This window comes from Phoenix dactylifera, chromosome 6 (genome assembly GCF_051530095.1).
Source record: "Phoenix dactylifera cultivar Ajwa chromosome 6, Ajwa_hap1_PhDact_Kaust_v1.1, whole genome shotgun sequence".
In the NCBI taxonomy this organism is placed as follows: Eukaryota; Viridiplantae; Streptophyta; class Magnoliopsida; order Arecales; family Arecaceae; genus Phoenix; species Phoenix dactylifera.
In genome coordinates, this window is record NC_143195.1 from 3,558,839 (window position 1) to 3,574,119 (window position 15,281).

Below are 15,281 nucleotides of genomic sequence, written 5' to 3' on the forward strand. Positions count from 1 at the left end.
CAGAAATCATATTTCTAGGAGGAAAAATACTTTCCGCGAACCAAACGAGCCCTTACAGTTCCATCACCTCACGGAGTTAGAAAGGCAAAAGCTACTTTTTTTTGTCTGAAGGTGGATTGGCCGGTTGAACCAATCCAGAAACGCCAGCTGGTGCGCTCCATGTGACACGTTCCCGTAATTTTGAACCGTATAGAAAAAACTACCCGGCGCCAGCCAAATACCCAAAACGATGATTCCCACGTGGCGATTAATGAAAGGCCCAGTTACGCGTGACAGGCCGGACGGACATCCTCCCCTATGGAGTTCGTGTATCTGTGTCGCAAGCTCAGCATCTCCTTCTTCCCCAGCTTTTCCCCTCCCCCTGTTTCTCTCTCTTTCTTTCTCCCATTTTCCAAATCCCAATCCCTGTCTCTCTTCCATCTTCTTCCATCCATCCTATTGTAGAACAGGGCGGCGGCATTGTTTTCTTTCTCCATGGATTCTCTCCGGCGATCGTTCAAATCCCACGGATCCCACAAGCACTCCTCGTCACGGACCTTTTCCTCCTCCGACCAGGAGCAGCAGCCCATCCTCTTGAAGGAGCCGCCCGACGACGGCGCCCGCCGGGATGTCGTCGTCAATGTGGACGGCACCCGCCGGGATGTCGTCATCAAGTTCGACGGCACCAGCCGCGACGTCTCCGACCAACCCTCCTCCATCCCCACTACAGACATGAACAACAACAGTAATAATAACAGCAAGGTCTGGAGGGAATCTAGCTACGAATTCTGGAAGGAACCCGGCGGCGGCCTCGGATCGCGAGACGGCGGAGGCAGCGGCGCTGGATTCAGCTTTCCGAACCAGCAGCGGCCGATGACGGAGATCAGCGAGGACCCGCCGTCGCGGCTTATAGGCTCGTTCCTCCGCAAGCAGCAGGCCTCCGGCGTCGATATGGCCCTCGACATGGACCTCGAGATGGAGGAGCTCAAGAAGTCGTCCTCTAACGGCTCCAAGGACCGCGTCTCCTTCCCGAAGCACACCGCCGACCCCCCCTCCCGCCGCTCCTACCGCTCCCTCTCCTCCTCCGAAGACGACGATGGCGCCGGCGGTGGCGGCCCCCGCCGCCTCAAGGCCTCCCCCGGACCCACCGCTAGCGAACCCGCCGCCGACGAGGTCCTCCGCTGCACCTCCAACGCCACCTTCGCCCCCTCCTCCACCCTCCTCCGCGTCAAGACCCGCTCCCGCCTCATGGACCCGCCTCCCCCGGCGGCGGCGCCCCCCGCCGCCGCCGCCGCCGAAGACGACAAGAAGTCCGGCGGGCTCCCTCCGTCCGGCCGGCTCAAGTCCGGCCAGCTCAAGTCCGGCCAGCTTAAGTCCGGCATCCTCAAGTCCGGCCTCGTCGGCAAGTCCCGGGAGGCCTACGAGGAGGACGATGAGGACCCCTTCGTCGACGAGGACATCCCCGACGAGTTCAAGCGCGCAAAATTCGACTTCCTCACCATCCTCCAGTGGGTGAGCCTTATACTCATCATCGCCGCCCTCGCCTGCAGCCTCTCCATCCCCGTCCTCGAGCGGCAGACTGTCTGGAGCCTCCACCTCTGGAAGTGGGAGCTCCTTGTCCTCGTGCTCATCTGCGGCCGCCTCGTCTCCGGCTGGTTCATTCGAATTGTCGTCTTCTTCATCGAGCGCAACTTCACCCTCCGCAAGCGTGTGCTCTACTTCGTCTACGGCGTCCGGAAAGCGGTGCAGAATTGCCTCTGGCTAGGCCTCGTCCTCGTCTCCTGGCAGTACTTGCTTGACAAGAAGGTGGAGCGTGAGACGAACACCAAGATGCTCCCCTATGTCACCAAGGTGCTCTTCTGCTTCCTAGTTGCTTGTGTCTTTCGCCTTGTCAAGACGCTGCTTGTGAAGGTCCTGGCATCGTCGTTCCATGTGAGCACCTACTTCGACCGCATTCAAGAGGCACTTTTCAATCAGTATGTGATCGAGACGCTCTCCGGGCCGCCGCTTGTGGAGATCCAGAACGCGCAGTATGAGGAGGACCGGATGATGGCCGAGGTTGAGAAGCTCCAGAATGCAGGCGCCACTTTACCGAGTGAGCTTCGGGCGGCTGCGATGCCAAGCAAGAGTGGGCGGGTGATTGGGAGTGGGGGCAGCAGCCATGGGAGGATGCGGAAGAGCATGCAGATGGGGAAGAGCATCAGGGTCTCGGGACCGGTTTCTGGGAAAGATGCCGGCCGGCAGCAGCAGGAGGAGGGGATCACAATTGACCAGCTCCACAAGCTCAACCAGAACAACATTTCGGCTTGGAATATGAAGAGGCTGATGAGGATCGTGAGGAATGGGACGCTAACGACGCTCGACGAGCATGCAGCACAGGAAGGAGGAATGGACGAATCGGCAATACAGATACAGAGCGAGTATGAGGCGAAGGCTGCTGCCAAGAAGATCTTCAATAATGTGGCCAAGCGTGGCGAGAAGTAAGTCATTGTTTTACTTCTTAATTTGGTTGTCCTTTTATTAAGAATCTCTGTGCATTGTGCCGTTACGCTGTCCTTTTCCATTTAGTTACTCTTGCTTGTTCATGAAAAATTAAAGGAGTTGTGGTGGTAAAAATGTTTTCACAGTCCATTAAACAGAAACTGCTTTTTCTCAATTCCTAGAAACTTGGTAAGGAAATCGTCGCCTCCATCTTCATGCATTGCATCTGATACGTTCTGCCTTCTTCCGAACAATTTCGTGGTTCACTAGTGTGTTCTATAGTTTTGAAGATAAGGCCACATTGCAAGAAACTATCTTTACAGACTTCATAAGGAAAACAATATCCATATATCCTTACTAATTTAACTAGCACCATGATGAGCTGCAACAAGGTAATTTCTTGAGTTATTAATTAAATGTTTTTGGCTTCGCTTTGTGTTCTTTTATTTTTAAATATTTGTTAAGCTAATAGAGGATGCAACCGAAACAATGCAAATGACATGGACAGCAAGCCTTTTCCATATATGTTGGCTTGGAGTAGTTGTTCCTACTTAGCCACCGTTTCATGTTGAAGGTATTCTTCTCTGGATACCAACTTCTTTTTTATGGCATTTTGACCTGATTACAGGGACATAGACCCTTCTTTCTGGTCCCATATTTGGTCTAGAAAGCAAGCAATCATATCAGACCAAACTATTTCCCTTTGCTCCAATATTTATTCGTGCTACACTAGTCTCTCTCTTTACTATATTCTTCTTGACCAGTCATTATTTTATTACAAAATATCCACCATACCATTCCTTTCATTGTCTATTTCCTTGATTAATGCATCATCTTTTCACATAAAATGTTTTTATAATAATTTCCTTTAGAGCTCAATCTTTGGAACTTTACTTCCCTTAGTTCTAATTTCTTGCTTGACTCTGTACATCTTTCTATGTGAGTGGAACTTTACTTCATTCATGCGTGCATTTATTAATTCAGTGTTCTTACGACATGTAATCAACCCAGCAACTAGTGCTACCTATTATTTCCAAAAATTAATGATTTTTGCATGCAACTTTTACAAGAAATTAGAATTTTTTTTTTTTTTTTTTTGGGAGGAGGAGGTTGGGGGGGCGCACTGCCTTGCAAGCTATAGAGTGGTGGACTTTGAAAGCAACAAATCTTAGCTTCCAAAAGCTTTAAATATTTTACAAACAATTTTGAGAAACTAAAGTGTTTTCATCATAAATGATATTCAGTCTAGTTCTTTTTTCTTCTTAGGTTTCTGAAAGCAAAAACGAAAAACAAAAGCAAGAACAAACAGGCCTGTAGTATTTGATTTTTTATTTCTCATTTTAGTTTCTTTTTAATAAAACCAGAAATATTCTGCTACTTGCTGAAGATTCCAATAATTGAGAATAAATCTGCATTCTGCAGGTGATGAACTTGGAACCTAGGTTAGTCAAAAATCAAACAAAACTTTAAAAACAAGATCCGGAGAAAGGTAGAAAAAGAAAACAGATTCCTCAAATTTCTGCCAATTTGAATTTTACATCCCTCTATATTGTAAAACTAGAACCTGCAAGCCATATAGACTTTCCTTAATCAACAGTCAATATTAAAAGAAAGGCCTGGGAGAACAAACTTTGACTAAGAAAGGATTGATTGATTGTTTAAATGACTGGCCCCTTTTTCTCTATGTTCTTTAATATTTGTTTTTCTGTATTTTCCTCCTCTTTCCTTGTTGTGTCTCTTGTTTCCCTCTCTTTCTTCTTTTTTCATCTTTTTAGCTGCCTGAACAGAGGAATGGCGCTCCCTCTCTTGGATGCGATGGGCTGCAAGTTCGTACTCTCCCTCTCTTTCTAAGATGGTTGGGTCATCAAGTTACTCTAATTGGCCACTCAAATTTCTGACGTCAATGAACTGATGCTGACAAGAATAGGTTTTGGATGAAAGAGAGAGTATTGTGAGGTATAATCTCAGCCTTTTGAGCAAAGAGGGCCTAAGAATTTATACAAAAATTCTTGATAACTCAAAATTACTGTGGAAAGGCCCTTTAACTCCTAAAATAACTTGGAGAAAAACAAACAGAGCTAAATTAGAGCCTATAATGCCCATGTTGGCCTGCTTTCCATCCTATGGCTTGATCTTCTTATTGAGTTGCATGGGAAAGTAATGAATGCTCCTAATAACCAGAGAGATGAAATCAAGAGGGAAGACAGAGAAATGTGAGAAAATTAAGATCTTAGAGGCAATTTTGGTTTCCACCAATTCATTCTTAATAACTGATGAAGTTAGATTGTTAAAATGATATTTTAATAACTAAGATCTGATTAACAAGGATATATTTTCAGTTGAGTCCCAAGGGAGCTGACATTCACTGTAATCACCCATGGCTTGTTTCTTATATTAAATGATATCCTTATATCAAACAATATCTTGCATTCTAGCATATTTCAACTAGTGATTTTGCAATGTCGTCTTGTTTCAGTATTCACCATTTCTAGCTAACATCTTTGTCATCAGTTCACATTGCCAATCTTTGCTTAACTTTGAACACTGGCCTTTTTGGCTCATAGGTTTCATTGCCATGGTCACCATTACAATGATGATCTCTGCCATCTGAATTACAGTAACAAGTTTCATTGTTTAGTCGGGTCCTTCTATATGTTGCTTTCTTGGTCATTGATGTGAAGTTTTTTTTTTCTCTTTTTTTTGAGAGACATTAATCTGGAGTTATTCAAAATTTATTTATTGTTACATGCATTGGAAGGGCCTTGACTGGTGGCTGGTGACTTGTGAATTGGTTTATTGAAAACTAATTAATAACAAGAATATGAATGCATAAAAAAGATAGAAAATCCAATCATGAAAATACAAAATGTGAGATGCTTTGTGGCCTAGGTTCAGGAAGATCTTGACACGCCATGACTTGGCACTTTTGCATCCCTATTATTGTGTTTATAAACATGATCTATTCTATTTATTTATTCATTTATGAGTTTGTAGATGTAGTATACTGAGGTTGAGCCAAGGTCCACCTGCAAGTTTAACAGGCTGACTCATGCCAGCCCATCACATCAAAACTAGGTAGACACGTCATAATATGTTTTGAATGATGAATATCTGTTAATTTATTCATTATATAAATTGGTACATGTATTATGTCAAGAGTACACACCCTGTATGTGATGACATTCGTCATTGTGTAGCTAATGCAATGCCCGGTCTTTTCTTTTTTTTTTTTGGAGGAGGGTGGGGCGGTTTTGATGCCTTATGGAATGTGAAAATCCATACACTTGTGCCCCAAGTTTCATCACCCATGCTAGCATGGTCGAAAATTTTATGGTGAGTATAGAATTTTGTCATAGTGAACATGACTATTGAAGATAATCTTCATTTTGTAAGTATCCTTTGGGATATTTAAATTCTTGTAAGTTCCTCATATGGTTCCTAAAATTTTACACATGGAAGAAAATGTAATGTAAATGTTTTTCGTGTAGCACTGCTAGAAAGTTTGCTAGCATCTTTCCGAATTTTAGTTTATTCCTTTTGTTATCCGGCAGTCATCTGTTAATTCATCAATAACATGGTTGAGGTGTAATTTTCAGGTATATCTATTTGGAGGACCTTATGCGATTCATGAGGGAAGATGAAGCTCAGAAGACAATGAGCTTTTTTGAAGGAGCTCAAGAAAAACAAAGGGTTAGCAGGAAGTCTCTCAAGAATTGGGTGGTTTGTATTGCGCTTCACAAGATCTCAGTGTGTTAAATATTCTTAAGACTTGCACAGATGGTGTAAAATTTTGTTGCCTGGACTGCAGATTAATGCATTCAGAGAACGCAGAGCCCTTTCTTTGACACTGAATGACACGAAAACTGCAGTGAACAAACTCCACCAAATGGCAAACATAATTGTGGGCATCATCGTATTTGCTCTCTGGCTACTTATTCTGGGCGTTGCAACCACCCATTTCTTTTATCTCATTAGTTCTCAGGTTTTATTGGCGGTATTTGTTTTTGGTAACACTTTGAAGACAGTCTTTGAAGCTATCATTTTCTTGTTTGTGATGCACCCCTTTGATGTTGGTGATCGTTGTGAAGTGGATGGTGTCCAGGTAAAAAGGAACCAAACGGGTCATGTGTGCTGATGGCTTTGTTTCAATTCTTATACATGAGTTACTGAAATTAATTTTTCTAATTTTCAGTTGATTGTTGAGGAGATGAATATATTGACAACAATTTTTCTGAGGTATGACAACCAGAAGATAATTTATCCGAACAGTGTACTGGCTACCAAATTCATTGGCAATTTCTATCGAAGCCCAGATATGGGGGAGGCAATTGACTTCTGTGTTCATGTTGCAACTCCGGTGGAGAAACTCGCTATAATGAGGGAAAGGATAATAGGGTAAGAATAAGAATTAATACTTTCCTGACCTAAAATATTTAGGCGACTGTTGTCAGATATTAATTTTTATTAAATTTAACATATCCTCTGTCACTTCTATTCTTCCTGTAGAAGTAGAAGCAAAAAAGAAACTGGTGAGAAGCAAGGGAAAAAATGTGAATATAACATTTCAATTTGGAAATTCTATAACTCACTTGTCTCTACATGCTAACTCCAGTTAGTTGAATCTTCAAACCTGAAATTGTGGACCGAATAACATAATATTTTGGATGCTTGCAATGTCATCCTTGCTATTTTGTTAGAGAACTTACACTGACAAGAAGTTGATTTAAGGAAATCTGAACTGCATAATCAACCTTCTATGTAAGCAGTAGCCTTATTTTCAAATCGACTTTTCACTGCTGATCATGACTTATGCAATTAAACACATCAGTTGCATTACTTGATTAAGTTGACTCATGATACCAATAAGATTCCTTCTTAGCTTGTTTTTTATCCTTCTTGCTAGTGTATAAATTCTTTTCATCCATTCCTTATGTAGTAAATTACTCCATATTGTCCTTCAATTGCATGAATAAGAAGATGTAGGGTTTTAGCATGTTATAATGCGCAGCGGAATCTAGGAATTTTAAAAAATTTCTTAATAAAGTCCCTTAACATGAAACCCTTATTAACCTAGATCACCTTAATGGTAACAATCAAATAACATATAAATATAAATATAGGAATAGAAGAATACCTCTAACGCTAAATCCAAGTTTGTAGAATCTCCACGAGGCGTCCAAGTGTCCGCCCTCCAACGGTGATCCACACGAAAACTTAATTCAAGTCTTAAGCTCCAAAGACTTTGATCCTTAATGCAGAATTCTTCTAAAGAACTCTAATGGCTTGCTTTCCTTCCTTTCTATTTTTCTTTCACCTTCTAAAATCACTTCTAATCCTTTTGTCCTAAAGAAGACCACCTTGTCTTGGATTAGGACACCCTAGAAGCAATGCTAGAAAGAGACAAAGCCTTGTAAGAAAGAAGGGATAAGGGAGAGAGAATGCGGTGGAGTTGGAATAAATGAAACCCATGGAGCGCTAGCCTATTTATAATAGGCGTAGGGATGCATCTCCAAGGGATGCATCCCATCCACACATCCTTTCATGAAAGGGCATCATCTAAAGGGCCATATCAAATAAGAGGAGGCACAGATCAAGTGAGGAGGTGTATCAAATGATATGTCCTTTCATGTGGTGCCATATTTTGACCAAGTCAACAGCACATGCCAATCACATGTCCATCATGCCTTACCTCTTGATCTTTCATGATGATGATCCAAGGGCTCCAATGCAAGGCGCCATTCACTTGATCCATTATGTCTTCATCCAATGGTGGGATTAAGATCCAATGGTCAATTATGATAGCCATCCTCTAACCCAATCCAATTGGGTTAAACCAACTCTCCATTATGTCTTCATCCAACGGTAGATCAAAGATCTAACGGTCTAGATTGAATGATTTATTAAATCTAATCCAATTAGACTCAAACCAAGCCAATTAGGTGTCAACTCTTGGCTAACCCATATTAGAACATGATCTAATCAAATTAGATCAATTAAGAATCAGATTCGAATCCAATTCGAATCAAGAGCTAAGGGTTTGCAACACCTGCTAGGATGTCTATCTTGCAAACATGATCTAATCCAATTAGATCCTTAATAAGTTTTCTTGTGTGTGACCCATTGGGTTTCATACTTAGCCAGCAATAGGTGTGAGTGCGAGTTGACCCAACTTGATTAGAACTCTTCTAATCGATTTAAGTCCAAACTGCGCGAACCCGAACTTAACAATTAGAATCCTTTCTAATTGGTGATCGAATTAAACTCTTTAATTCGATCAAACCTATAAGACAAGATTGACGTCTAGCAACGTGTCATGTCTACCCGGAAAATATGGAATTTGGTGGAAATACCAAAAATACCCTTCAGTGGCAAGTTACCGTGCAATTCAATCCTTTAATCAAACTGCATCCCGAATATGTATATGAGTATGAATATATGTCAAACTCAATTTCATATTCATATCTTTCTCAATCTTTTAATGATAATTCAAATAATGAAACATTAGAAACTCTTTCTAATTTTCATTCTGCTTTGATCAAAGGCTTCCTGAATTATCATATGATTAGAATAAATAGGATGCTATCTTCTCTTACTAGAAGTGATTAATTCCTTGTTGACCTACTCATAATCTTCGTACACAATTCACTATATCCAGAAGATCTCGTACACAACTTATTGTCATGAATGAATATAAACCAAAACATGGGTTCATGTGCACAAGATACCATGGTGATTTCAGGTCATAGGATCAGTTGCACAACTCCCACTAAGAGAATCATCTTTTGACATGTAAGTAAGATTTCATAAGATTTCTGTTTGTAGGTCAATTCAGTGAACTCATTATTCTAATGAGCACCCACATCTTTGTATTAGTGTCTCCACACAAGTGATTGTGAGATCAATCACCCTCTGCATCGAGCATACATAAGATGTGCCAGTCTTTCTGGTAAACATTGATCCCCGACTCAATGTACCAATGACTTGAAATATTTAAGATTAGGATTTTAGGGTTTTAGGTCTCACTAGTATGATCTCATCATAGCCTCAAAACCATTGCCCTAATGTAAGGAGTTTATCACAAATATAATCAACAGCATATGATAAAACACAATGCCTTTATTCATATTTAAATGTCATGTACATAATTTGGAAAATCAAAAGAAAACCCTTCGCAATACATATTGCGATTGGCTTGTAGGGCATCTACTCTTTCAGAAGAATCCTCAAAGCAGTAGAAATATACAAGCTTTAGTAAAATATGATGCAGCAAGCACCAAGCTATGACGCTAATGGCGCTATCAACATCCAAAAGACTTTAATTAGAAAGAAAATTTTGAATAGGGGAAAAAAGAGCAATAAAAATATGAAAATCACAATAGTATATAACACATCTAGAGCTTAAACAATGAAATTGTTATTCAAACTAACCTACTTTTGTTTTATTTGAATAACAATTCATTTTTAACTTTGGGTTTTGCTCCATAGCAGACCCCCTATTTGATGGGAAAAGACATGAATGGTGTTGATGATGATGATGATGATGATTCAAATTTACATTATTTTATTATGCTTACAGCCATATCCATGATATTTATACAAAGATTTTAAATTGAACACGTTGAAACCCTCAAAGTAATTTAGACCACTAGATCAGTAGATTGAATCTTTAACTTTTTTTAACTGAAAACTACCCAAACTACTCTAGGTGACCAACAGTAATCTCCCAAGAAAACTTAGTGAAAATAAAATGGATTCTCTTATGGATGAAAGTTGGTCCTTGATTTTTATTATTTTTTCAAACTCAACTTTTAATGTTGTTTAAGTTCTTTCAAAAGGTTTAGTTGTGAGCACCTCCAATTTGTCAATATATATAGTCTTCTTAATTGTGTGCTTTCTTTGATTCTGATAATTCTAAATGTATATCAAGGTGTGCCATACCGGTTGGTATTGGTGCATACCGACCATATTGTATTGGTACCGAATCGGTATGCAATATAGGGGATATACCAACACTTGGTATGCCGAACCAGCCTCCATACCAAGCGTATCGACAATGTAATAGAATGATACCTGTATGGGTTACGGTGCCGAAACGACGAACCTTGATGTATATTATCCATTGTCATAGAGTTTGTTTTAACACTTAACACATTGCTCTTGTTCAAGTTGTCTTGGGCTATTTCAATTGGAACTCACAATTGATATCTTATTTTGTTAGTTCATTTCAAGATACTCGTCTTAGTACCGGGCCTCGTACTAGTGTCATCTTGTTACTGTGTCAGTACATCCGATATGGAAGCTTGTTCAGTATTCTGAGTGTTGGTATGCCCTCTGTACGGTGTACCGGTACTAAACCGGATGGTATGGGACAATACTGTATGTTGCATACCATCTGGTTCGATACAGTATGGCGTACCTTGCTTCATTTTATCATATGCTTCTGCTACTTTTGATAACTTGATTTGCTTCATATCACCTTTCATGATGAGTATTCTCTTGTCTATTATGTAGCATAGGATTTTCCTTTCAATGGAATCTTTGGGATCCTAATGTTTATACTTGGTATCATATATCTTCTGTCCTAGCATTGCCTTTGCCACTTATCATGTCCGACTTGTTTCCAGTACATGATCATCCAAATTGGTGTTGTTAATGCTGCCTTGAAATCTTAGTAGTTTTGAGACCTAATACTTGTTCATTATCTTCTCATTAATTCTGTTAGGTATTCTTATGAGCATGTAAGTTGTTTGTGGACACTAAATAAATTGTGTGCTCTCGCTGTCTTCTGACATGCTCATTTGGGCGAGTCTTGTAATTGTAGATATCTAGCATATGTGCTTCACGGAAGGACATTTTCATGCTTCACTTCCTTCTAAAGTTCCAATACCAACACCATTTATTATTATTAGTATTCTCATCATCAGGCAATTTGACAGCAGGGATAGAATAATTTTGATCAATAAGAGGAAAGCAAGTGTTACTTACCTAAAGTTGCAACAAAGTAATCTACTGAACCACCAAATCTGGTAATAGGTATCAAAGCATGCCACCTTAAAGGTGAGTCCTGAATTTCAAATCATGAAGAGTTGAGAGCTAACTATGTTTTATTACCTCCCCAACAAATTGGAAATATGATTTCTGTTCTACGTGAAAATAGCATGAGAAGTGATACTAGGATGTATGTTCGGAGGGAAAAGAAAGAGCATAACAAATTAGAGTTTATATCAAACAAAATAGAAAGAAACAAAGCAATTGTACCTTTTTAAGATAAAAGCTACGGTAAGGATCCATGCGAGCATATGTTTTGTCCCACATCAGCTATGTACTAAGTAGATCTTGGGCACTTAAATAGGGCTAGAAAATCCAAATGATACCTTTTGGCTAGCTTTTTTAGGTGAAGTCCTAAGTTGTGACAAATGGTATCAAAGCACACATGGCCTATAGCCTTGTGGACTAGGGGATATTGCTGCATGAGCTCATTTGGGCTGACCACGAGCTGATCATAGTTTTTGCGATTGGATTTGTAGTACTTGTGATTAGATTTAAATGAGTTTGGACCTTGGTTTGATGAGGACATCGGGGCTTAAACAGGAGGAGTATGTAAGGATCCATTCGAGTATCGGTTATGTACTGAGTAGATTTTGGGTACTTTTATAGGGCCCAAGAATCCAAATAATACCTTCCAGCTAGCCTTTTTGGGTGAGGTTGAGTTGTAACAGCTACTGTGTTCATGAAAGTTGTTACCTAGACTCATGCATCCACCTTGAAGAATCCATGTTGGAACATTTCCATGAGTCGGATATTCCTAGACTTCATTACATGTCCTAATCTGGTTCTCACATCCTTGTGCATTCAATACTGCATCAAACCCCAAAACCAACCTAATAATTTACTAAATGATAGACAACTGAGGTTTACCTACTTCAGGACCAGCTCAATACTTTTCTTAGAACTCCTTTAGTAACCAACTGCTAGTATTGGTCAGTATGGCCCCATCATCTGTGTTGTTTTTATTTATTTATTTATCTATCTATTTTTATTATTTATTTATTTTGTGGACTTTTTTTTTCAAAATTTCGTAATATTATCCTGCCAATGGATGCTTCCAATCTTGGCTTGGTCCTTCCAATCCTGATATTGTTAATTGAAGTCATGTTTTTCATATTGTCAATTTACAAATTTATGGATTTCATTATTAATTAAGATAAGTTGCTTCATTCTTTTCACCACCACCTTAAAAAATTGTCATGCTGTTTTTGTATGTAATGTACTGCTCATATTCAATAGTGTTTTAGGACAATTAATTATTTGGTTGGTAGGTCATAAGACGACTCAGTTGAATGCATTATCTCTTACCAGTGGTCACCATAAACATAACAAGTAAACCATGATGGTTTGATGATGGTTTTATGAAGTCTTCAGTCACATCGGCATGAAAGTCCACATCCTGTTAGCTCAAGTTTGTTGCACTGCTGAATTAGAATTCACTTCGCAGTTTAGCCTGTTACTGTGTCTTGCTCTACTTTGAAACTTTGTCTTGCTATACCTGATGTCAAAAACCATTCTATTATCTGAACTGGAATTTTTATTATCTGTAAAAGGTTCAATTTTGTCAGACAGATTGCTTGTCTCTTGCAAGGAATTGTCTTATGTTCATAAGATAACAAATCACGTCTAAATATTCTCATAAGCATGATCTCTACTTTTGACTGTTTGATGATGGTTTTATGAAGTCTTCAGTCACATCGGCATGAAAGTCCACATCCTGTTAGCTCAAGTTTCTTGCACTTCTGAATCAGAATTCACTTCACAATTTAGCCTGTTACTGTTTCTTGCTCTACTTTGAAACTTTGTCTTGCTATACCTGATGTCAAAATCCATTCTGTTATCTGAACTGGAATTTTTATTATCTGTAAGAGGTTCAATTTTGTCAGACAGATTGCTTGTCTCTTACAAGGAATTGTCTTATATTCATAAGATAACAAATCGCATGTCTAAATATTCTTATAAGCATGATCTCTACTTTTTCTTTGAAACTTTGTTTTGCTATACCTGATGTCAACATCCATTATATTATCAGAATCAGAACCGTAATTATCTGGTCAGATCCATTTTTGGTCAAGCTCAAATTGCTGGTTTCTTACAATGAATAATTGTCTGATGTTCATAGGATAACAAATCCCATGTCTAAGTATTCTCACAAGCATGAACTGTAAATGTCATTCCATGCAATCTGGTTATCTTTTACAGTGATTGTTATGAATTAATACGAACTCTTTAATGGTTACTATCACTGTAATCATCTTTAGTTCATGTAGTCTGAATGTATGGTGTAATCAAGCTTCAACTAGGGGCAGAAGAAGATAACATTGTTTTGGAAGAAAAAAAGGAAAAGAGAAAATGGGGAAGATTAGGGCCTATTTGGTTGTCTCTGATTTTTTTTTTTTTTAAGAAGGTTGTTTGTGAATTTTCTTCTCACATAAATATGAAGATTTTTGGAAGGAGGTTTTGTCAAAAATCTTTGGGAAAGACTGTGTTGCATAAAATCTTTTTTTTTTTTTTTTGATTTTTTTCTTCAAAATTTTATGATCTGCAAGTTTATAGAAAATCAGTTCTGTGGAAGGGGACACTTATTTTAGGTTTATATAAATCCATTTTAATAAAACTTGACAACCAGACAGCCTAAGAAATTCTCTGTTCTTAATCATGTTGCTTTAACCTAAATTTTTTCTTGTCCAACCTTCTTGTTTATTATGGTTAAAAGTGTAAATTTATGCTACTGACCTGAGTGAAATTTCTACAACTGTTGCAGATACATGGTGAACAAGAAGGAACACTGGTACGATGATCCTTCAGTTGTTCTCAGGGATGTGGATGACATGAACAGATTGAGAATATCAATCTGGATGCGTCAACGCATGAATTTTCAGGATATGGGGCTCAGGTGGGCAAGGAGAGAGCTTGTGCTTCAGGAGTTGATCAGAATCTTGAGAGAACTTGACATCGAGTACCGGATGTTGCCTTTTGATGTGAATGTCCGAGGCATGCCTGCTGTTACCTCGACGCGCCTACCATCCAGTTGGTCGACTTTCAACTGATCCTGTGACTGAGATTGTTGATCTCTGACTTAGATATGATCCAAACAGGGGAAGGATTACGGCGACCGAAGAGGGGCTTGAGTAGGTGATGTATTTCACCACTCTAGCACGCGGCTTTTGCTTCTTGCTTTTCCTTCTCCCGTAAGTTCTGGTATCACATGTTTAATAAGCACTAAAAAAGTCTGTGGATCAGCCTATGTACATGAAGAGCTATTAAATATGATGAGCTTGTTATTTGTAATTGTAGTCTTAGCTGCAACCTCAAGTGTTTAATGTGTTTATAAACATTTTTATCACTTATGGTAATCTCAATAGTAGCAAACACAACATATGATGTGTTAGTTTTGACATTGTGCATCTAGTTTCTTGTGTGTTTGTAACTTTTTTTAAGTTCTCTTTTCCCTCTTTATTTTGTGGAGTAAAATGCTTAAAAAGTGTATCCAGAGCAATCTAACATCAGGGAAGGGAGATTGCCATCCGGAACTGAGAACATGGAAGAAGCTACTGTGTATCTCTGTATTGTTTTCTCCATCAAAGCTGCTGGGGATCATCTCCCCCTCCATGCCCACTGCTTCAAGCACCTCATCAACAATTATAGTTTCACTTTGCGTTGGAATGTCACTGCTGTGGGAAGGCCTTTAACCATCCCTCTCTCTGGCTGCCCCTCAGCCCAGTTTGGTGCAAACCTGATTACCTAATTGGCGTCAAAGTTGGTCTTCTCCA

General features: G+C 39.5%; 1 protein-coding gene across 1 annotated transcript; it reads left to right on the plus strand.

Moving 5' to 3' along the window:
- Positions 1-276: 276 nt before the first annotated feature.
- Positions 277-14,908, plus strand: LOC103696457 (mechanosensitive ion channel protein 6-like). Its single transcript, XM_008778097.6, has 5 exons — positions 277-2,459; positions 6,057-6,180; positions 6,269-6,562; positions 6,653-6,855; positions 14,273-14,908. The coding sequence occupies exons 1-5, from the start codon at positions 475-477 to the stop codon at positions 14,556-14,558; spliced, it is 2,892 nt and encodes a 963-aa protein (XP_008776319.4). The 5' UTR covers positions 277-474; the 3' UTR covers positions 14,559-14,908.
- The last annotated feature ends 373 nt before the right edge of the window (positions 14,909-15,281 follow it).

What these genes read in the sequence shown, in the direction of transcription:
- LOC103696457 (XM_008778097.6), top strand. Translation starts at nt 475, where the DNA reads ATGGATTCTCTCCGGCGATCGTTCAAATCCCACGGATCCCACAAGCAC. An exon ending in AGTCTCTCAAGAATTGGGTG is followed by an intron (nt 6,181 to 6,268) that starts GTTTGTATTGCG and finishes CCTGGACTGCAG; the next exon opens with ATTAATGCATTCAGAGAACG. An exon ending in ATGAGGGAAAGGATAATAGG is followed by an intron (nt 6,856 to 14,272) that starts GTAAGAATAAGA and finishes CAACTGTTGCAG; the next exon opens with ATACATGGTGAACAAGAAGG.